General features: G+C 41.6%; 1 protein-coding gene across 1 annotated transcript; it reads left to right on the top strand.

The window, feature by feature from the left end:
- Positions 1-8,852: 8,852 nt before the first annotated feature.
- Positions 8,853-22,168, top strand: LOC120540383 (beta-microseminoprotein-like). Its single transcript, XM_039771097.1, has 3 exons — positions 8,853-9,248; positions 11,833-11,932; positions 21,426-22,168. Exons 1-3 carry the CDS (start codon positions 9,134-9,136, stop codon positions 21,544-21,546), a joined length of 336 nt encoding a protein of 111 aa, XP_039627031.1. The 5' UTR covers positions 8,853-9,133; the 3' UTR covers positions 21,547-22,168.
- Positions 22,169-23,690: the final 1,522 nt, after the last annotated feature.

The raw sequence follows: 23,690 nt of genomic DNA, 5'->3' as shown, positions 1-23,690 counted from the left end.
CAGGGCGCAAGGCAGGAAACAAACCCCGGGCTGGGCACCAGCCACCGCAGAGAGAAATACAACAAATTAAAAATAAATAAATATGTTGTAACATCCCAGCCAGGTTGAAGGCCTTTTGGAGTGACTGGTGGGTCAGATTGAGGGAGGGCGGAGTTAAGGGTGGAGGACTGACAGTGGGGGGTATGATTGACGGGGAAATGGGGGGTACCTGGGACAGGAGGAGGGTTCAAAGTCTCATTGGAGAAGGGGCTAGAAGGTTCTGTTGTGGGGTTACATAGTCAGCATTTTTCTTTTACTGTTTTTGCTTTTCTTTAATGGCGTCTCTCAGGACCACAAATGTAAGAGAAATATAAGAGATTGTAAATAGTTCAAAGTCAAAGATGTTCACTTTTTTCCCTGTTACAACCCTGTGGCTTTTTTTTTTCCTTCTTTACTGTTCAAGTAAACAATTTTAAGAGCTTTACTTCGTCCGTCTGTTTTTTTTCTTCTTCTTTTTGAACCTGACGTGGATGTCGCTACAATATGAATGAATAAATGAAATACTAAAAATGAGTAATGGTGTCCTGAAGATGCAAAGTGGCAAAGAGAGCATGGCCCCCCTACATGGTTAAGTTCGGTCCTGTTGGCCTTGACACTCTGCTAGCAACAATGAGTGTGTGTGTAGTTCCCAATGGCTCAGCTCAGGCGTGTTTAGCCCCCATTCCCCAATGCTCTCCTCCTGGAGGGGTGTAACGATTACCTTAGGCTCAAAGAGGGCAATGCTACATTAACAATAAATTTGTCAGCTTTTATTAACACATGGGACCTGGCTGTTCTGTCACTTCTCTCCTCAAAGCTTAGTATTAAGCAAAGACAAAAACAAAAGGAAACAGTAGTGGAACAACACAACAGAAAATTTTACATACATACTGGATATTTAAACTAACCATTTATACACTTTTACTCACTACAACAGCAAAATCAAAATAAAGTCCCCTTTAACTGTTTCTTAAACAAATACTCATCCCATAACATAGACACTGCCTTAAACACACCAAATTCCCCCTTTTCATTAGAAAGGATGACCAGTCCCGAAAAATCTCATGTATATATACATAAATACACACAAAAACTCTCAATGTGACTTGAAGAAACAAAAGACGCCCCTGTTCAGGAGAAGCTCATATATATCTTTATATATAATGCCCTACCGTGGCTGTCCATTTGTCTGTCCAAGATTTTAAATCACCTCTAGCTTGCAAATCTTTTAAATTATTGACATGAATTTTGTTACACATATACTATGACTTGACATCCAAGGTTATTCCTCCTTTTATTAAGGAATGAGCCTGCCAAATTTCAGCCTTCTACCTACACGGGAAGTTGGAGAATTAGTGATGAGTGAGTGAGTCAGTCAGTGAGTCAGTGAGTCAGTCAGTCAGTGAGGGCTTTGCCTTTTATTAGTATAGATATACACATACATATATACATACATAATTACACGTATATATATATACATACAGTATACAGTATATCCATATATATATACATATATATAGATCCATATATACACATATATACGTCAATGCCACCCAACACACGTTTAATAGGCAGACTGTACAGTGCAACAGGCCCCATAGTCCTGGCCACAACACAGTGTCTTTTCCTTCAGGCCGCCTCCTTGTCTCTCCTCCAGACCTTGTCCTCTCTTCTCTCCCGACTCTAGCCATTTTATGAAGGGAGGCGGCCCCTTTTATGGTTTCCCGGATGTGCTCCAGGTGTGTCCCGGCAATCTTCCACCGACACACCCCAGTGTGGGGGAAGTGCCGGCTGCATCCCTAGAAGCACTCCGGGTGTCCCTGCTCCTCTTCCCCCCAGATCTTCCGGGTGTGGCAGAAGTGCTGAGGTCCAGGCCTCTGTAGGCATTGGGGCACCCCCTGGTGGTGACCACAGGCCCCTACAGGGTTGAGCTTCAAAACTCTGTACCCGTGGCCCCCAACGGTACCAGGGTGGCCGCCCCCACATAGTGTGGGGAAGGCGCAAGCCCTCCTCCGGTCCTCCTAGCAGGGTTGCCACCCCAGCCACCTCCGACTATATATATATATATATATATATATATATATATATATATATATACAGTATATATATATATATATATATATATATATATATATATATATATATATATATATATATATATATATATAATATGTGAATTCAGTCAAAAGGGTTATTGTCCATGAAGAAATGAGAACCATGCAATGACGGCAATTAGATTGGGAAGAATCAAGGAAAGATGGTTGACAGTGCTATCCTGAAAGTACAAAAAAAAGGTCACCGAGCTCACCCTCCGAAATCGTCAATCCAAAGCCTAGGGACAGTCCAAAGAAAGAAAGAAAAAAGGCATGCAGGTGACCGTCTCATTATCCTTATCCCAGTGTTTGGGGCGAGACGTTTCTATTTTTGCTTCCCTCAGTGTCGATAGTGTTCATCTTATCTCCCTTGCAATGCAAAGCAACTATTCCTTCTCCCGATCACTTACTTCTTGTCGATTTTAATTTTGGTGCTCCGTCCCTTCATTGGCTGTCCAACCGGAATAGTGTTTTTGTCAGGCCTTCAAGATTCGTCAATCACTGCCTCGCAAATCCTGACCTTGAACTGAGAAAGGCTCCACCACCTGAATCTGAGTGGAAGCCCCGAGCAATGACAAAAAGCACACAAAGGACAAACAAGACTCAATACGACACACAGGTAAATCTTCTTATGCTACAGGGGGAAGGAGTTTCATAAATTTTAGTTGTCCCTTCCATTCCAGCCTATGCCAGCCTGTTACTGGCCTTTCATCTCAGCCCACCTGTATCCCCCCAGGCTAGCTAACCAATCAGTTTCTGAAATGTTATCCTTACTAATTTTAAGCAGCAGTAAGTACAATTGGTATCTAAAATGTTTTTCTTAAGTGCATGTTTTTATGATCATTTTATTACACCATTCTCATAACACCATAAAGATGTACAGGTTACATTAACTGGTGACTCTAAATATGTCCCAAGTGATGGCGGGCATTAGTGTGCTCTGTAATGGATGGTTGCTCCATCCAGGGTTGGTTTCTGTCTGGCACAAAGTCCTCCTAGGGTAAGCTTTGGCTGTCTGTGACCCTGAATTGGATTAAGAAGAGGTGGATTGACGAATAAGAACAAGAGGGTACAACGTTCATAATAACATAACGTTCAGATTTGCTTATTCTAAATCAGAAAGGGTTCAAATCAGGAAGCAGGCCTGGATAGCGCGCTAGTCCATCACATGACCCACTTCCCTATACAGAGGGCCAGTTTAGAGACACCACTTAACCTAACTTGCACCTCTTTGAGGACGAGGAAGAAAAGAACAGAATGTTGGGAGGAAAATCCCACCAGACAGGAGAATGTGGAGACTCCACACAGACAACAAGCATGCTCCAGACTTAAACCCTGGAGACTGGACCTATGAGGCACTCTAAAAAAAGTCTACCCTTCAATGTTATTTATTGTAAGAATGAAAGTTTTACCACATGTTAAGTTTTTAAAAAAGTAAAACTATTTTTATGTACCAATGGAAAAAACGGGATGTTTAAATCTCACAGCAGGTGATGCCTTTAGTACATTCTTCCTCTTCCAATAAAGATGGCAATAACTGCATCAAAAATGTTATGAGATCGTGTACACCCATCCTGAATGTACAGCAGCACCTGTAATAACACATTCCACACGTTACAGTAACTGTTTACTCAAAATTGTGTCCTGAAAAGCTCTCTTCTTTCCGAAAGTCTGGCCATTCTGATGCTGGGAAGAGCAGGCTGCCCTCCAGATGGGATTCCAGTGGTTTTGATGGAATTTGACTGCAGGAAGAATCGGAGGTTTCTCTGCCATTCTGTAAGGTAAGCACCTTGTTACAGTTTCCATTCGCACTGCTGTTAGGCCTCTAATGTCTGCCTGAGCCTGCATTATTAAAGGTAAACTTAAAAAAAAAAACAAAATAAAATGCACAATTACATTGCTCCAGAAGTACAGCTTTTCTAGTGTGTATTTATTGAAAGGTGTAGAGGGTGTTTGTATGTGCCCGTGTTTTTCCTCAGGCTGTTATATGGAGTCACAAACATGATGAATGTGGGGTTGAGACCTCCAAACGCAGCCACAAAGCATGCCAGGGCCTTTACTGGCCGGTTCAGAAGAGGCTCATCTAATCCATTTCACTCCCGACTATTAATAGTAAGCTATGGCCTGACCTGGCCCAGCTGGTTTTTAAAGTTCAAAATGCTCTTTATGTTCCAAAATAAACCAAAATACAGTAGCTTACTGTACCTGATAAGAGAGCAAAAACATTAAACCTATGGCTTGTGTAGATAATCCGAGCTTCAAGTGTCCAAGTACCAGAAGGCTACCATGCCACATGTGCTTGATGGGCAGCAGATGTCAAAGCTGTCATTCTTCTTCCTATCACCTCATCGGCTTCTGCAATTTGCATTGCACTCAGCAGATGGTGCTGCTCTTCCTTTTTTTCTGCCATGTCACCTTCTCAAAAGAGATGGGTCTAATTGCAGCCTACAATACCTATGATGTAGGTCAGTTAAGGCCCACGTCGTCAGTCACAAAACACCCTTTGAGTCAGATAACCCTCCCACAACCCTAATCTTAACCATACTGTAACAGGACCCTAATCTTAACCATAGTGTAATGCAACAGGCGTTTCATGACTGACATTGAGGACATTTCATGATCTTGGAGCGTTACATGACTGACCTCATTGGTACTGCGGTCTGTAGTTACACTCCCTTGTCTCTCTCAGTTTCTCTATACATTTTGCCATAGAAAAACCCAGATGAATTTGTAGACATGCACGTAAGCCATATTTTTTTGCTTCTTCAGTGTGTTTCACACCATGAGCTTTCAATTAAGACCAAGATCATTGTTATAACCCCAGTGGTTATGATAGACAGACACAACCCTTAGCTATATATATATATATATATATATATATATATATATGCAGCAGGAGATCCACAAAGGAAGAAAATGAATCACGTATTATAAAGTAGTTTTTTATTCCTGAGCTTTCAACCCCTGCCAGTCTAATGCTTAGACTTAACAAGAATCAAAGGCAATATACAGCAAAAAATTACGTGTTTGATATATGCAAACTTAAGAAGAACATATTCATAATAAATAAAACTTTACAACCAATACCCCCCCTTCCTGATCACACTGACTTAGCCACCTCCCTGCCCCCCCATGTAATTTTTTGCTATATATTGCCTTTGATTCTTGTAAGTCTAAGCATTATCCTCTGATGAAGACCCCTGGCAGAGGTTGAAAGCTCAGGAATAAAAACTACTTTATGATACGCGATTCATTTTCTTCCTTTGTGGATCTCCAGCTGCAAATATGCAAATCGTATCACAGACCTTCTCTTCCATATATATATATATATATATATATATATAGTCACAATAACGAGACATACTCTGATAAAGGTTTGGGGCAGCCACCTGTATATTCTGGTATCCCGGCTGCAAAGTCGTTTTTACCAAAATAAACAGCACTGATGTGCATACAAATGAGTCCAAAACAAGACTGAAGACTTAGGGAAAAGGGACAGGCTTTTAAAGGGGAAGACAGGAAGTGAGGTCATAAGGATCAGGCCCATGTTCTTTAGCCATTGGTTGGAGCCCGGACGTGACATCACAGGGGCCAGAGCCGGTAAGGTCTCCTTCCATTGGCTCGGTCCCGGAAGTGACGTCAAGAGAGCCAGATGGAATCTCCCATGAATGGTCAACAGGAAAGGGAGAAAAAGAGTCAGTGCACTCTGCCACATCCCGGCATGCCTCAGAACTGCCGTCACTCAAGCCCTTTAGCTGCCTCCCATGTGCACGTTTGTGACTATATATATATATATATATATATATATATATATATATGAAACAAAAGAATAACAAAAGGTGCTCAAAACAGCATAAATGATTTGCCTGAAAGTCAATTCATACCAGACAATCCCAATACACATTTTGATATTTGAAATCCAGAACACAGAGCAAATAATCAAAACAACCAGAAATAAAACAAGAACAGTAATACTCACATAGTCCTGGTACTGAGGTCTCCTCCCAGGTAGAATATACAGCCAGGTGGAGAGAATCAGAAGCAGTGGCATCAGAGTGGCCCCAAATGTTGGGAAAGCACCCACAAAACACAACGGACATGAGATATGATTAAGCTTTTTCTCACTTTTACTGAAAATATAAACAAATATAAAATAGAACACACATTTAACAAAAACACAATCTAAACCTAAGCCAGGGAATAAATCTGGGTCTAAATAAAACACAGGCACAGCAGTTCGTGTTCTTGCCTCATAACTCCTGGGATCTGGATTCAGTTCCTGGTCCCGGTATCCTATTCTTCCCTTGTGTTTTTGTGAGTTTTTCTTGCACATCTCATTGATATGAATGTTAAGCCAATTTGTGACTCGCAATTGGACCAAATTGAGTCAGCATGTGAGTGGACCCTCTGCAATGGACTGGTGTTCCTGTCTTGTGGCTTCAGGAAATGGATGAGTGCTTCTCCTGCCTTTTATCTGACTAGCTGCTTCTTTCCATTCCTTCCAGGTCCTCAGACAAAGGCCGACTCACACTTTTATCAGAGCTCCCTACTTGGTTCCTTCTTGTCCTTGACATCACCGCTGCTATAAGCACTGCTAACCACCACAGTCTCCAGGACTTACCTTTCACTCTTCAGTGTCACTTCTCTGGAACTTAATGGAAGGGAAAAGCAATTATGTAAGCATACAGCATGTGAGACTGAATTGACTAAACTAAAATTATCTACCGATTATTATTGTAAGAACTGACACCTTCATGTAGATAGATAGATAGATAGATAGATAGATAGATAGATAGATAGATAGATAGATAGATAGATAGATAGATAGATAATTTTATGGTATTTGAAGACATTTTGGTCCCACGTGTAGAAATGACAACACTTATTCTACATGGTCCCTCCATTTCAGGGCACCGTAATGTTTGGGACACAGCAATGTCATATTCAGTTCTTTGTCGCATATCCCTTGCATGCGATGACTGCTTGAACTCTGATTCATAGACATCACCAGGTTCTGAGGATCTTCTATGGTGATGCTCTGCCAAGCCTCTAATGCAGCCATCTTCAGCTCTTGTTTTAGGGGCTTACATTTTCTCTTCAGCATATGGAACTTCTGAGTTTTAGTATTTAGTTCTGAATATTGTTAATAATGTTAGGAAAATTAACAGGGTTTACATCCCAGGTGCTTCCTGCATTGAGTTTTCATGTTTTCCCCATGCTAGTGTGGGTCTTCCCACAGTCCAAACACATGCAGGTTAGGTGGACCAGTGATGCTCAGTTGAACTCTGATACTTTTGTGTGCGTATTCACTCTGTGATTGCAGGAATGGATTCCTTCTTTGCTGAACCCCTGCCCTAGCTGAGTGGGTGAAGAAATGGATGGATGGATATACGGAGTACAGGCTGAGATGGGATAAGCACACCACTGTCAGATGACCCATCAGCCCCAGAGTACTCTGTCCCTTAACCAATTACACATGAGCTTTAGGGTGAGTGGGCGGAGCAATGAAAGGCCTCGAGTGTGCTGGTTATTGCTGAATGAGGCTTTCATCAAGCTGGGGATGGGAATGTGAAAAGTATGGAAGCCTGTTTCCATCAGAAGGTAATACATTTGAAAAATAATTTTTTTTGCCTTCATTCTATATGGGGTAAGTGGCAGCTCTGAGGCTTGGGAGCTGCACTGGCAATGAGAAGGTTGCTGGTTCGAATCCCATAAATGCCAAAAGTGATTCTACTTTGTTGGGTCCTTGACCAAGGCCCTTAACCTGCAATTGCTCCGTCCTGGGTATGACATTAATCTGCATCCATCCCTGCATGTAGGACCTCCAACCTGAGGATCCGTTCCACAAAATATGAAGAGCGATGTAAGATGGCGCAGGTCTAGCTGTTCTTTTCCCCTTTCCCCCTGTACACCAGTTTCTGTAACTTTGACCGAAGGTTAGTATTAAAGCAGACCTTCTCAACCTGCCTTTCCTTTCCTCAAGTCCTCCCACGCGCCACTTCACTCAGCTGACTTTTGATGTTGCATTTAATTTTCCAGGATCTCCTGCTGCCCAGTCAGCTCTGATTTGGCTTGCCAGGCCTTTCTGGAGGGGTCAGTCAGTGATGTCAGCGTCTGAGGATTCACTTACTGTACTGTGCTCCACCGCACCCCATCAGCTCTGTTTATGTTCCTCCCTTGCTAAAGGTTCCTTTTGATGTTGCCTTCATTTTCCTGGTGCCTATTCTGCCAGGTCTCCCAATCCAACCCCCCCTTTTTCTTGTCCATTTTCTCTGTAAGGGTCAGTGATGTCATGGTCTCAGCATTGTGACATCTTGGGCTGGTCTCTATCCACCACCAAACAAGGGGGATTCATTTCACAACTTACATGAAGGTTTTGCAAACCCTGGGCTTCATAGTTTCCATGGAAATGCAGGCTGAGGAGACCTGAGTAGGATGTAATTGTGCGGAGAATCTCGGGCTGTTACCGGGGAACACTAGGAGAAGGGCCGTTACTATGGAAACCGAGATGCTGTTCAAAGCCGGCAGATTTTACTAGAGGCGCGCGGCGGGAGACGAGCACAAAAGAAGATGAAGGTTCAAAGTCGAAAGGGAAGTGTGCGCTCACCGTCCTGAAAACAGGAACGTGAAAAAAAAGAAATATGAGTAAATGATTTTTAAAAAGCGCCCCGCCAAGCCCGCAGCGGAGGGAGGGGAGTGGATGGGTGGGTGACAGGGTAGAAAATTATGTAATTAGAGAAGTCCAGGAAGAAAACAGGAAAGAAGCGCCGTCCATCCACCCCATCAGGTGGCCGCTCGCCCACAATTTGAGTATAAATTCTCCCTGAATTCCAAACCACCCGTGTTCGCTCGACTTTCTTTGAGTCACTTAGCATTGAAGCCATTTACTGCAGTTGCTGGCATCGGTAAATAACAATGCAGTCCTTAGCGGAACCTTAAATCTAACGGGCGAAAGAAATAAAAGACCACATTAAGCTTTAGCCCTGCCTGCATATTTATAATTTTTGGAGGTGGGAGTCTAGATGGCGTTTTGCAGAAGTCACCTCTCCTGTCTAACCGTCCTGGGGACAGCCTGCCTGGCGCTCCTGCTTGTCTGGATGGCACCTGGGACAGAAGCGGCAGTTTACCACCATGCAGGTAAGCCGGTAGATCTCCCCGATGTAGAGACTGTAGGTATATTTGAAGAAACACCTCAGTGGGGTTTAAAGGACCTTTACAAGTCTATCTGTGCGCTCAGGAGGGCAGCGTGGCGGCACAGTGAGCTTTGGTGTCTTACAGTTAGGGGCGGGGCATAGTGGAAAGAATGGGGGCGCCTGTCTGCGCCCATCTAAAGGAAAAAAAAAAAAAACATTAAAAATAACGTTTGTACCTTATTTATTGCATTCAAATGTCTACGTCGGGTGACTTTATAGTAGAGCCACTACACCCAGCTCAACAGTCCGCTGTTTCAGTCATGGTGGGGCACCGGCGCTATGAGTTTCCTTCCACATCTTAAATATAAACGTTAAATTAAATGGTAACGGCGGTGTGCCTGCCGGTAACTCTTTCGGGTCTGTTTCTTCTGCCTTGCGACAAACGCTTTTAGAACAGGCTTGTGGCCCCGGCGATGCAGGTTTTATAAATGAGCAAGTGACAGCTTTTCAAGGCTATGGAAGTCACGCACCCGAATAACATCTTGTATCGAGTGCTTATGCAAAAAGCGGCTTTTAGAGGCGCCCTCTTGTGTACAGATGTAACGGTGCAGCTGAGAAGCAAAATTTATGAACTCCGATACCTGTACACCCAGAATATAAATATAATTTAATGTATACCGTATTTTGTGTTCATACGAATCACTTACTAACGCTTTTACTTTCAAATCACATTTTTTGTCCGCCGCCTCCTGACTCATCGGTACAAGAAACACCCCTCACGTGATGTACCGTTTGACTCATTTTGATGTCTAGTTACTCAAGATTGTTAGCCTTTTTTGGGGGTTCTCTCATTTTTGACCCTCATTTTTAGGCAATTTTGGATCATATTTTGTGTAAGGAATTACACTCTTATGATAAACAAATACGAGTCTTCAGCAAAAATGATCAGAAGGACTTGAGGTACTGCAGGGCAAATCAGCCAAACCCAGGGCTAATGCAATGGGTCAAAGTTACTCCTTTTCACTAAACTTCAAAAAAAAAGTGGGGATTGGTACTATAGACATGTGGAGTGTTATTTTATGCTATTTTGAAGTTGGTATAGGCTCATATTTGTGATATTTGATTCTTTATCGACGGCCACAGCTCTCAAGAGCCGCTCCCAGAAAGCCACAAATAACAGATTTCATAGATAAACGTGGGGTATCGTTTTAGACTATTTCAAGGTCAGTGGTTACAAATATGAGGTTATTTTCGATCCTCTACTATGGATTGTGCGCTCAACGGGTGAAAATGACAAATGTCTATTTTAATAGAGATTATTTAGTCTTTAAAAATGTAAATGGCACATATTTCAATATTTAAAATATTTGCCACAGCTCTTCTTGTTTATTATGTACTTTTTTTCCCATGATTGAATTCCCCAAATTAAGACAGCATACGTTAATTCGGACTTTTTATTAAAGGCAAGGGGCTGCAAATATAAAAGGAAAAAAAGTGATTATTATATTTAATAAAACCCTTTGCCTAATAGTGTAGCTAATATTTCGTATTTCTGAAAATCCAAGAAGGCCCAGCGCAGCCCTCACCACAGGCTCCCCCAAACACCCAGAGTAAGTCCCCTTATTCGGTCAGTGCTCCACTTACACAGGTGCAGAAACATTGGCACCATTGGTGGCTTTTCCCTCTGAATGCTCAGCTTATCCATCCACGTGCCAGACGTATGTGTGTGTAAATTTAACTGGCGAGTCTAAGTAACTGCGATGGGTTGGCGCTCTGCCCGGGGTTTGTTTCCTGCCTTGCGCCCTATGTTGGCTGGGATTGGCTCCGGCAGACCCCCGTGACCCTGTAATTAGGATATAGCGGGTTGGATAATGGATGGAGTCTAAGTAAGCCATTCGAGGGTCTCGTACCCTCCCCTGGGTTGGTTCCCGTTTTTCAGCAAATGCTGCTAGAAGGAGTGAATAAGCAGGTCAGGAAATGAATGAATTTCTCTTTGGATCTCACCGGGTAAAGAAGTTCAGTTATTACCGATTTCACTTCAGCCACAGAGCGCTGGAGCCTCCGAAGAGGAAAGTAAAAACGGGATTTTCTTTTAAGCATTCACTTAGTCATCAAGTTGCGCAACAACGCCCTCTGATGGGAGTGTCCTGTTACTGTTTATGACAAATGCGCTTCTTCTTTTCTTTTCTTTGTTAATCTCTTTAATGAAAACGGTCGCTCTGCTTAATTGACTTAACTATTAGAAGCAGAACAGCTACTTTTAGATACCTGCATTTTTTTTTTCTTCCAATTGAGAAATACATTTGAAACCTCTTGGATTTGACAGACAAATGTGTATAAAATTGAATCTAGATTTCTGGTAAACTGACTGAGATCATAGGGCACACACCCTGATGAACTCCAGAGCCGTTTTAATCTGCCATTGTCATTTCTTCTACTCAGTGCTGGGCGTTTTCCTGGAGCTCAACTGCCACACTGGGAGAGGCTCAGCTGAAGCTGCTGATAAGATTTGGCTTCTCTTCTTTATACTCATTAGGGTAACTTTAAGAAAAAGAGAGAATAACTCCAGTCTTGAAAATTGTTTTCAGGGAAATGCAAGCACAAGGAGAAGCTGTTCAAGCCAGGAGAGTCCTTCACAAGAGGCTGTGATAAATGCTACTGCCACAAGATGGGATTCACCTGCGTCACGTAAGCAAACCACTAAAGGCACCCACGGTCACCACACAGCAGGCTCAGCTGGACTGGGCATTGGGAGGGGGCAGCACAGAAACGGATCAGCCCTGAAACAGAGCTTTGTTTTCTTAATGTCGTAGAGCAGGGCTGTCAAACTCAGATCATGGCGGGGCTGCAGGGGCTTTTTTCATTCCAGCCAGTTTCTTAAAGTAACACTTCACCCAAAATGATATTTTTGTATATGTTACTTACCCCACATAGTTTGTAGTAAATGTATAATAATCTCATGTTTTCATACAAAATGAGGAGAAAATTTTCCTGAAATAATAGAACCCCTTAGTGACCAATGCTGCACAACAGCAAACATTGTGAAACAAAGTCCATGCAAATAAGAATTAAGGAAAAAAAAAATAAAAAAAATCTCACGTGACTGGCTTTGCCAACCGCATGCTAAAATTGTGCAAAATGCATGCTTTTTTTTTTTTTTGCTAACATATGGTTAAGCAATTTCTTCCAGAATAATCTGTGAACATAATAATTGGTAAACTGAAGTCTCACAGGAGTCACTTTATGGTTTGAAGACAGGGCTCTTGACCAATGAATGAGGGGGAGAGGCGGGCCTTCCAATTCAAAACTTCATTCCCATGAGGCTTTTCTTTACTGTTTATGATGTTTACCCTGAAGTAGCTATTCAACAATTTTTTTTTTCAAGAAGCCATGCATGCGTTTTACACATTTTTAGGAAATGGCTGGCTAACTGACATGTGGATTACGCAACACAAGTAACTTGAGATTTTCATTTTCTTTTCTGTTCTCATATTGTTTGCCATCGTACAACATGGGTCGCTATTGGCTTGTATTCTATCATAAACATTCTTCTTTCCATTCTGCATGGAAATATGAGATTACATTTTTTTTCTCGGCCACTACTATAAGGTACATGTGTTAAGTTACATATAAAAAAATATAATTTTGGGGTGGAGTATTACCTTATCTAGTAACCAACTACTGCTACCACAATGACAGCTAACTTGCTCTTATTTGTGTCCATTAGATAATATTTGTTTTAATTAAATTATTTAAAAAGAAAATCACATAGGTCTAAGACAGGGGTCGCCAACCCTGGTCTTGGAGGGTCCCAGTGGCTGCAGGTTTTCATTCCAACCCTTTTCTTAATTAGCAACGTGTTTTTGAATTGTTTCTTTTTCCTTAATTAGAAGCCAAACAATAATGAGATAGAAAATGAGCCAAGACAACTGGTGTCCATCATACAATATCTGAAAATAAAGAAAGATGAAGGTCTCAGGAATGCTGATCTGCTCAGGTCCCTAAAACATTGCAACAGAGCCCTTAGAAAAGAGAAGATCAACAATTTCGGAAATGTCTGCTAATGTACCATGAGAGCAGCAACAAGCCATAGAATTAAAGAACGGGTTTAATTAACGACAAGACTCAGCACCTCATTAAGCTTCTGATTGGAGTGAAATTGGTTGGAGTTTGAGGGCCTGACTTAGTTGGTCTTCTGTTGGCTCGCTCAATTCACATTTCATTTCTGTTTAAAGAAGAAATGAAGCAATTCAGAGGAGCGATGAAGAAATTCATGGGAGCAAATTTTAAACACACAATTTAATTAATATGAATTCAAAATAAATTAATTAGCAGCATAAACAGGGCATTCATTAAAAAAAAGGGTTAGAATGAAAACCTGCCGCCAAGGTGGTCCTCCAGGACCGGAGTTGGCGATCCCTGGTCTAGGATACATTGACCTGTGGTAGAATGAGAGCACCACAAGCCATTGAATTAACAAACGAGACTCATTAGCAGAGAGAACGGCCTTCTAATTAAAAAAATGAATTAGAGCAATAATGGTGCAGGGTGGCAAGGTGGCGCAGTGGTAGCACCCAGGTCCTCCTCTCTGCGTGTCCACGTAGATTATTTGGATTGGTGACACTAAACTGGTCCTAATGTGCGTGTGTGTTTATCTTGTAATGGCCTTTGAACCCTGAGTTTGCTGGGATAGGGTCCAGCTGCCCCGCGACCCTGCCCTGGATTAGCAGGTTAGGAAACCGGATGGCTGGAATAATGGTGGTCCTGCAGGAAGCGATTGCGAGTCCCCTGAGTTAGCTGGTTATCTGTGGGCTCACTTAGCATCTTGTTATACTTGCTTCATTGCTGATTAATCAAAAAGAAACAATTAAGGGTTGTGAATCTTAAAAAGCAGCAGTAATCCAGCAGTAGGCTGGAATGAAAACCTTCTGCCACAGCTGCCCTTCAGGATCCGAGTTTGTCACATCTGTCTTAGATGGATAAATAACAAATGTAAGTGGGTTCAGCTTTCTTTTGATACCGTGAGGGTTGCACATTGGTTAACGCTGCCACCTCACAGGTCAGGTGCCCTGTGTTTATATCCCAGCTGGGCACTGTCAGTGTACAGTCTGCATGTTCTCTCTGTGTGTTTGTACCTCACACCCTAAATGGATTGAGGGTATGTGGCCTGCCTTGGTGTGGTACTTTGACTCTTGGTTTCTGCCCTATTAGTGGTGGTGGTGCTGCCAGGGCCCCATGACACTGAGCTTTAAAAATGATGTGTAGTTATAAATATTTATGCAATATAACTGAGGGGAATATAACTCAGGGGTCTCCAGCTCCAGTCCTGGAGAGCTACTGTTGCTGCAGGTTTTCATTCTAACCCTTTTCTTAATTAGTGACCAGATTTGGTGCTAATTAATTCTTTAACTTAATTTTAATTGATGCACAGCTTAAGACTAAGGCCCCTTAATTATTATTTTTCCCTCAATTAGCAACCAAACAATATTAAGACGCAAAATGTGCCAACGCATAAGCAACAACCTGTGTCCATCACACAATAACTGAAAATAAAGAAAAGGTGAAAGCCTCCTCAGTAATATTAATCTGCTCAGGTCCACAAAACATTTTGACAGCGCTCTTAAAAAAGAAAATCAACAGTTTTGGAAATGTCTGCCATGGCAGAATGAGCGCCGAGTTTAATTAGCAACCAGAATTGGCTTCAGATTAAGAAACAGAATGAAGTGAAGATGGTTGGAGTTTGAGGCCCTAATTTAGTTTCTCATCTGTTGGCTCACATCACATCACATTCATGTTTAGGTACCTTTTAAGGAAAAAAGAATCAATTCAGCAGTCAGCGTCTCAAGAAAAGTCAATTAAAATAAAAGTTAATAGTTAATTAGCAGCAAAAACTGGTCAATAATTAATAAAAGAGAATGAAGACTTGCAGCCACAGTAACTCTCCAGGACTGGAGTTGGAGACCCCTGCCCTAGATAAAGAGAGCTGTTGCTTGATTCCTCGCTTGCTGGTAAGATGACTCAGATGAACATGATGTATACTGGAAAGACTTGGAGACCCAAATAGCCTTGGAAGGGCTGAAGAAACATGTCTGATCAGTAGAGGGTCAGCCATCACCCACAGAGGAGCCACTGAAAGGCATAATGGGGGCGGCAAATGAAGGCAGGGGTGACCAAAAGGTGGTCAGTGGCCATCACAGCGGCAACCTAATAGGTGGACACTAGTGCTTCACTATCCAAATAAATGCAGTTTCACTTCCTGCTAAAACCATTCCATTGACATAAGAAGAAAGGCGGTTAGTGCCAGTCACCCAACTGTCATTTAGTGCTCTATTAAAGACCGCTAGTGGAAAGAAAAAGAAAGAAAATAAAAAAAAAAAAAAAAATCAGACTCATTTTCTGTCACGTGAAGAGATGTTGTGGAGCCATCAGATGTGTTCTGGTAGCACAATCCACACTTTGCAATTGTTGTCGTAATTGACAATCCTAAAGACGCATCAGGGACAGAAAAGCAACTGGTAGCTCCACAGCACCCAGAGCATGCTTATCCTCAGCCTCATTTACACAAATGAAGAAACGGGACAAGGACAGATGCTGGCTAATGGCGGGAGGGGTGAAAGGGCTTCCATAAATAATAATAAAATAATAAAACATTTTATTTGTATACAGTGATCCCTTGCTATATCGTGCTTCGACTTTCACGGCTTCACTCCATCGCGGATTTTAAATGTAAGCATTATCTAAATATATATCGCGGATTTTTCGCTGGTTCACGGATTTCTGCGGACAATGGGTCTTTTAATTTATGGTACATGCTTCCTCAGTTGGTTTGCCCAGTTGATTTCAAACAAGGGACGCTACTGGCGGATGGCTAAGAAGCTACTCAATCAGAGCACGTATTACGTATTAAATAAAACTCCACAATGATATACGATATGCTTCCCATACTTAAAAGCTCTAACAGCACCTATTGGTTTTTGATTGTTTGCTTTTCTCTGTCTCTCTCACTCTCTCGGACATTCTTTGCTCCTGACGGAGGGGGTGTTTACACAGAGGCTGTTGGCCTAGAGGATACGGACGCTCCTCTAAAAAATGCTGAAATACTACCTTCACATTGCTCCCTTCCTTGCTGCCGCTTTATCGCGGTGCTTCGCATACTTAAAAGCCCAACAGCACGTATAGATTTTTGATTGTTTGCTTTCCTCTCTCTCTGACATTCTCTGCTCCTGACACGCATTCTTTGAAGAGGAAGATATGTTTTCATTCCTTTAATTGTGAAAAGGAACTGTCATCTCCGTCTTGTCATGGAGCACAGTTTAAACGTTTGACTAAAGGGTGTTATTTCATGTCTAGAGGGCTCTAATAATGTTAAAAAACGTATTTAGAAGGTCATAAACAGGTTTTCTATGCTCTAACTGTGAAAATATTAGATTTATAAAGAATCCTACTTCGCGGAAATTCATTTATCGCGGTAGAGTCTGGTACGGATTAACTGCGATAAACAAGGGTTTACTGTAGTGTCTTTCCCAAAGAAAGGACAAAAGGGCATATACAACATTGGATAGAAATAATATCTGCATAAAACACTAAATAAAGAAAAATACAACATATACAAAGAGTTAAAGTAAAAAAGGAGTAAATACACCAGAATAAGATACAAAAATACAAACACTACCAGAAAAACCCAAACAAATAACGTAATTTGAGGTACAAATGCAAATCAGCCTGAGCATCTGGACAGGGAGGGTAAACTGAAGAAATGTCAGAATGCCAGGGTAAGTTAAATGCCATCCCGAACAAATGAGTTTTAAGTCAGCTGATCTAATTAATTCTGGGATGTCTCTATATAGCTGAAGGTCTAGTCACCTACAGAGCGCAGGTTAGTTTGGGGCACAACAAATAGGCAGAGAGGAGCATCACAAGTCACAAACATCTTGTCTAAAATACACGCAGGGTGACTGTCATCAAGTGCCTTCATTACTAGCTCATATGTTTAGGGAATGGCCAACAATTAAGCCATCTTGGGTCAAACATTTTTGCCTTTCTCTCCAAAAAATCCTTGGTTTAGTCACACCTAGCCCAACAATATTAGGCCTAATAATGAATGAGATACAAGTCTACTATACTCTGAAAAATCCTGTTGGAAAACCACACTAGCAGCATGGACAATTATTTCGCTCACTTGGCCAGGCCACCCTATCTAATTCAATGAGAAAGCGGTGCTCTAGAATATTCAAAACTTGAAAAAAATCAAATATGAAGATCTGCTTAGAACTTCTTCAGACCTTGGCAAGGGCTCATTAATGCAATCCCAAAGTACATGTGCCAAGACTGGACTCCCCTTTTTAGTTTAAGGCGCTGTCACATCCCACAACATCTAGTTATTGGATACATCAGACCTGCCAACCACAGCTGACGATCTCATCGGCAGAACATCTCAACTTACATGACTGAAAATCACTGGGCGTGTCACATTTACTAAACACTTGGTAGCTTTCCACACACAGTCGTGCTCGCTCATTTTTATGACAGCCAATAACGTGCTGATGCTGTACAAAGTTTTAACAGATATGGCGAATCTCGGCCCTTTCTTTTTCATTTTTCCATTCTATCGTGGTACATAAAACACAGACAGACGAGTTTCTCTCTTGTTTGTGAGCTCACAAACACGTGGTCCTTATACCTCGTCTCTGTGTTCTATGCATTGTACTTCCATTCTTTGACTGTCAGGTCTTACGCTCTAAGAGTCTTCCCCTATGACTAAAGATAAAAATAGGATTTTATCATAGCAAGTTACCGGACATGTCACATTATGCGACTGCCTACATGGGAGCACAGCACTGACAGCGATAATCACTGGAAAAGTGTTGTACATAATTGTAATATTACAAACAGTATGACTCCACAATGAGACAGCCTGAGACTTATTATTAAAAATGTAGTTTCTACATTGTAAAAGTGAATTCTACACACTTGAATGTATACTGTTTACACATAAATATGGCATTAGTGGCATTGTCAATGTATTTACCGTATATACTTTTGTTTAAGTTCTCCCGCGTTTAAGTCTTGGTTTGATTTTACTGTATAATTTCCGTATTTTATAATGTTGGTTGAATGCAGAAAACTCACGCTATTGGTCCAAGAGATTATGATATGCTAACGTTAGCCCACCTGAGAGAGTAACCACGGAGCACACTGCCCTTTATTTTCTATATATTGTGCCTACGTGACCACACGGCGATACCCAAACTATTCTGAAGCGATGTTTGCACTGTTGTGATTTTTTTGTATCTCACACCCTCATACACCTTTATCATAAGAGCATCACTTATCTGCGATGGAGCATTCGATCAGAAGAAAATATGATGCTGGTTTTAAATTAAAAGTCATTGAAGTGGCCAAAGTAACTGGTAACTGTGCTGCTGCAACAAAATTTGATGTGTCTGAGAAACTGCTGCGTGATTGGAGGAGACAAGAAGATGTAAAAAAAAAAAAAAAATTAAGTGTTGCATTTTTGAATGGGTGTATAATTCGGGTCTGATTTTATGATCGATTTTTTGGGGTTTAAGACCCGACTTATACATGAGTACATACAGAAATGTAATTTGTTTGTGTGGAGCTGACACCTATTCTGGCAGCACTGGGCACAAGGCTGGAAACAACCTGGTTATGGTCAGATCACCGCAGGGCAACACACAAACACGCACCCTCCCTTCCTCACTTACTCACGGGCTAATTTAAAGCAGCCATTTATTATCTTTGTGGAAAAGTGGACAATCACTAGAGTGGATTCATAAAGTTTTCCAAAATCTTCACTTTCTGCACAATTCATTGTGTTACAGATTTCATTTTAAATGGATAAATGTGACATTTTTGCCCATCAGTCTACACTACAGACAAAGTGAAAAACACTTGGAAATGTCTGTAATCTGCCATCTGCAGGTCTCTCCACAGATGTTCTATGGGGGTTTAAGTCTGGACTTAAGCTGGGCTACTCCAGGATAGTCACAGACTTGTTCCAAAGCCACTCCACACATCAGGTCATTGCCATGCTGAAAGGTGAACCGTTGCCCCAGTCTGAGGCTGTGGGCACCTTGGTGCAGGTTTTCTTCAAGGACCACTCTATTTGGCTGCATTCATCCTTCCCTCAATTCTGACAGGTCTTCTTGTCCCTGCCACTCTACCATAAAGGTCTGATCGATGGAGTGCTGCTGAGATTGTTGTCCTTCCCACAGGTTTTCCCCAACTCCGTGGCAGACTTCTGAAGCTCTCTTGGCGTGACCAATGGGCCTGACCAAGATCTTTCTGTCCTGGTTAATCAGTTTGGTTGGATGGTCAACTCTAGAAAAAAAATCTCAGTGGTTCTAAACTTCTTCCATTTCCCAATTATTGAGGTCCTGGGAACACACAAAGCTTTAGAAATGATTTTATCGACTTGATCTGTGCCTCACCATAGTTGTATCACAGGTCTTCAGAGAGTTCCTCGGACTCCATTGCTTTTTTTTTTTGGGTCCTGACATGCAGTGTGCATTGAAATCCTTATATATGCCGGCATGTGTGTTTCTAAATGGTGTCCAGTCAGTTGTATTTGCCAAGATTTTGGACACATCTCAAGGAGAATTAGAGAAAACAAGAAGCACCAGACCACAATCTGTAGTACCACAGCAAAGGGGTCTTTGATTTTTTAATACATTTTCTGACATGTTTTCATTTTGTCGTTATGGGTTACTGAGTGTAGATTGATGAACAAAAATGACATACTGTATATATCCATTCAAAGTTAAATCTACAGAAGTGAAGAGTCTGAATACATTGTGATGCCACTGTGAACGTCACCCAGATGAGCAATGTCTCTTAGGAGTAGATGATACCCTCTCCTCTGGGTTTAAACCAACTTCATCGTTTGCTAAGCTGCTTATCCAGTTCAGGACCATGAAAGCCATTGCCTGTCCCTACACCTCAGGGTGAGCCAAGCAGGAATCAGTGGATGGGGCATCAATCCAAGGCAGGGAATGTCTGCTCATACTGGGCTACAGAAGAGGCAGTTTGACTGCAGAAATGATAAATAAATGGGACAGACTTGGCAGTACTCCACCTGCTGAAGCTGATTTTCATGCCATTTGTATAAACCAGGGGTGCACAGCTCCGATCCTGGATGGCCCCTGTGGCTACAGTTTATTAATTCTAACCATTTTCTTAATCAGTGACCAGTTTTTGTTGCCATTAACTTCCTTTAATTAATTTGCTATTGAAGACTAAAACCCTTTAAATCAGGGCTGAGCACCGTCAGTCTTGAGGGGCTGCAATGGCTTCAGGTTTTTACTCCGACCCAATGGCTTCTTGACAAATTATCCATTACTGATGAAGCACTTATTGCTCAGGTGACATTTTTGTGCTGCATTTTAGTCGTCTCGCTTGTTAAGATTTTGAACATTTAATTGCTTATTTTAGTCTTAAACAGCTGCATTCCTTGTTTTAATTTCTCCTTATTAGCAATAAGATGCAAATTACAAAGGAGCCAGCAGTTCACTATATAGCTCATATCCATTTCCACCCACGTGTATTACAATTTATCTTTGTATAGCCCAAAAATCACACAAAAAGTGCCACAATGGGTTTATTCATCATTCACTATTTTATTTAATAAAATCCTCAGGAGGAAACTAAAGAGTAAATGAAGAATGGAAAATTACTTGTCAGCTTAAATCATTTGGATGATACAGGTATCATTAGAGAGGAAAATAAAATCTATGATTTAAGAATGAATTGACATGGTATAGGTGCCCTGCGGTGGGCTGGCACCCTGCCGCCTGGGGTTTGTTCCTGCCTTACGCCCTGCATTGGCTGGGATTGGCTCCAGCAGAACCCGTGAACCTGTGTTAGGATATAGTGGGTTGGATAATGAATGGATGGATGGTAGAGTTAAAACACGAACAAGCCATGAAATTCAATCAGATCTATGGGGATTGGCTTCTAACTGAGCAACTGGGTTGGAAGAAAAACCTGCAGCCACTGCGGCCCCCCCAGGATCAGAGCTGGCCGCCTCTTCAGTTACGTACCCTTTAAGCTATCCTGTCCTATAAAACAACATGTCTGTAGTGTTTGAGATTATGAAAAAGAAGGTAAGAAAGTCAAGTCTTGGCACCGCATCCCATATCACCTTTGTTTTTTCTACCTGCAGACCCACAAAGCCAACATCTTGGCCAGAATCTTGCAAGCCCATCTTTTCCCGGTGTGAATATCGCATCGTGTCCCGGGACGACCCAGACAGACAATGCCGTGCCTATAGCTGGATTGGATGAAGTACGGTTGCCCACTTGCAAGTGTGGCTTTTTCTTGCGCCATCAGTTTGGTGATGCCCTTTCGGCCACAGAGACCAACACAATTCTCAAGCAAACGGGGTGGTGATTTTAAAATGGGGGCCGAGATGGGCACACTGTAAAACAAATGCCAAATTATGCAAGGTGCATACATTTTATTTATTCTTCTATAAATACGGATTTGAAGATCTTTGATGACAATGGATTATAATCTATGCAACCAATGTCAATAGTACAAATGTTACTTTTTTTCATATTATTGAAGGAAAACGTGGAAGACAGAAGAACAAACTATAGAAACTTAAAAACCAGCCTGGTCCTCATGACAGGATGGCCGCGACAACGTATTTGTCCCACAAGAACTTGTTTCTTGTCATTAGAACTGTCGTTAACTGCAAATCAACCAACAGCATCTGAAGACACCATCTTGCTTTGAGGCGCTGATCTCCAGTCACATTTCCACGATGGAAGTCACCAAAGCAGCACACAAGCCAACACTGCAGAGGAGACGGGCCATTCTGCCTTTAGAGGAAAGCAGGCTACACATTGGATCTGCACAGAAATAAAATGTTATGATGAACAAAACATATTCATCTTCCCTGCAGCGGGTTTCTGGCTTTCATTATTTATACAAAGCCACCTAAGGTGGTACATCTAGCCTGAATAAAAGAAAGCTATGACATATTTACTAATGGCTAAAAACGCAGAAGAACATAAAAAGCATGTTCTTCCTGAACTACTTAATGGTTGTGTTGAGGCAAAAATGCTTTCCGTTATGGAAGAAGAATTACATTTTGAGTAGCTAGCATGCAGTTTAATGTAGAAAAGCATAAAGTGCTACATGCAGGCAACAAGAACGTCAGTTATAAATGCAAGATGGGAGACAGTGACCTCTGAAAAAGATTTAGAGCTCTTTGTTGATAAAATGTTTTCATTGTCTAAGCAAGATTTCAACGTTGCTTTATTTAGTCCTACTTACACAAGAAAACATGAAATTGACCTTCTCAGTTGCATACAATAACAAGACAGAAAGAAAACAAACAGAGACAAGACAGGTAAGGCAGTTTCATAACGCATATTTACACAAAAATGGTTACAGGATACATACTCTATGAAACTTTAAAATCAATTTCTACGATATTGCTTATTAAAAATTTTTATGGCACTAATAATAAGTTCAATTTATAGAGCACCTTTCACAAACTCAAGGTTGCTTTACATACAGAGGAAAAAAAAATTACACAGAAGACAAAAGTTTGTTGAAGAGAAAAATTTTGAGTTAAGATTTAAAGGTGGAGAAAGAGGAGCAACCTCGAAGACGAGAGTTCCAGAGTTGAACACTGAAGGACCTGCCTCCTCCCAGGGTGGAGAGTCTGGTGTGTGGAACAGTAGGGAGATTACTGCTTGAGGACCTGAGTGAGGTAGAGGGGCAAGGTTATGTAGGGCTTTGAAGGTGAGAAACAGAATGTTGAATTTACAGTAATCCTTGATGGAACTGGTAGCCAGTGAAGTTGTGACAGAACAGGAGAGATGTGAACAGAACGCTTTGTGTGGCTGTGGATTTCTGAATGTACTGTAGCTTCTGTATAGACTTTGCAGGGAGGCTGAAGAAGAGGGAATTACAGTAATCGATGAGACATTAGGAAACAATGAACCAAAGTTCACTAGGAAGGCACCCTCCTAGTTCACTAGGAACTTCTGGGGCGATTTGTGTGGATTTTCAAAGCGACTCTCCTTCCTGATTTACTGAAGTTCTACATGGAATGGACGTCTGGTGTCAGTTTCTTTAGTGTTGTCATCTGACACACACACTTGCCAGATCATCTCCATCAGTCCCAATAACTTTAGCTGCCTGCTTAGTAATCTGCTGGAGCTTTCTTAAATTCTGGTTTGTTAGACCACTAAACCAGGCAAGGAAACTGAAAGTGATAAAAGACTGGATCAGACTGTGACAAAAGGATAACATGAGGTCCTTGCCTATTTTAAATACTTGGAGTTTACAGAGGAGAAAGAAACGCTGATTGCATTTAGAGAATATTGTGCAGAAACTACCAAAAAAGGTGAATAAAATGTTAGGTTATATCACAAAGACTGATGAATAAACATCGGGGGACATTAGGGGCTCA

Source organism: Polypterus senegalus, chromosome 12 (genome assembly GCF_016835505.1).
Source record: "Polypterus senegalus isolate Bchr_013 chromosome 12, ASM1683550v1, whole genome shotgun sequence".
NCBI classification, from domain to species: domain Eukaryota; kingdom Metazoa; phylum Chordata; class Cladistia; order Polypteriformes; family Polypteridae; genus Polypterus; species Polypterus senegalus.
This window is presented reverse-complemented; position numbering and strand designations above follow the sequence as displayed.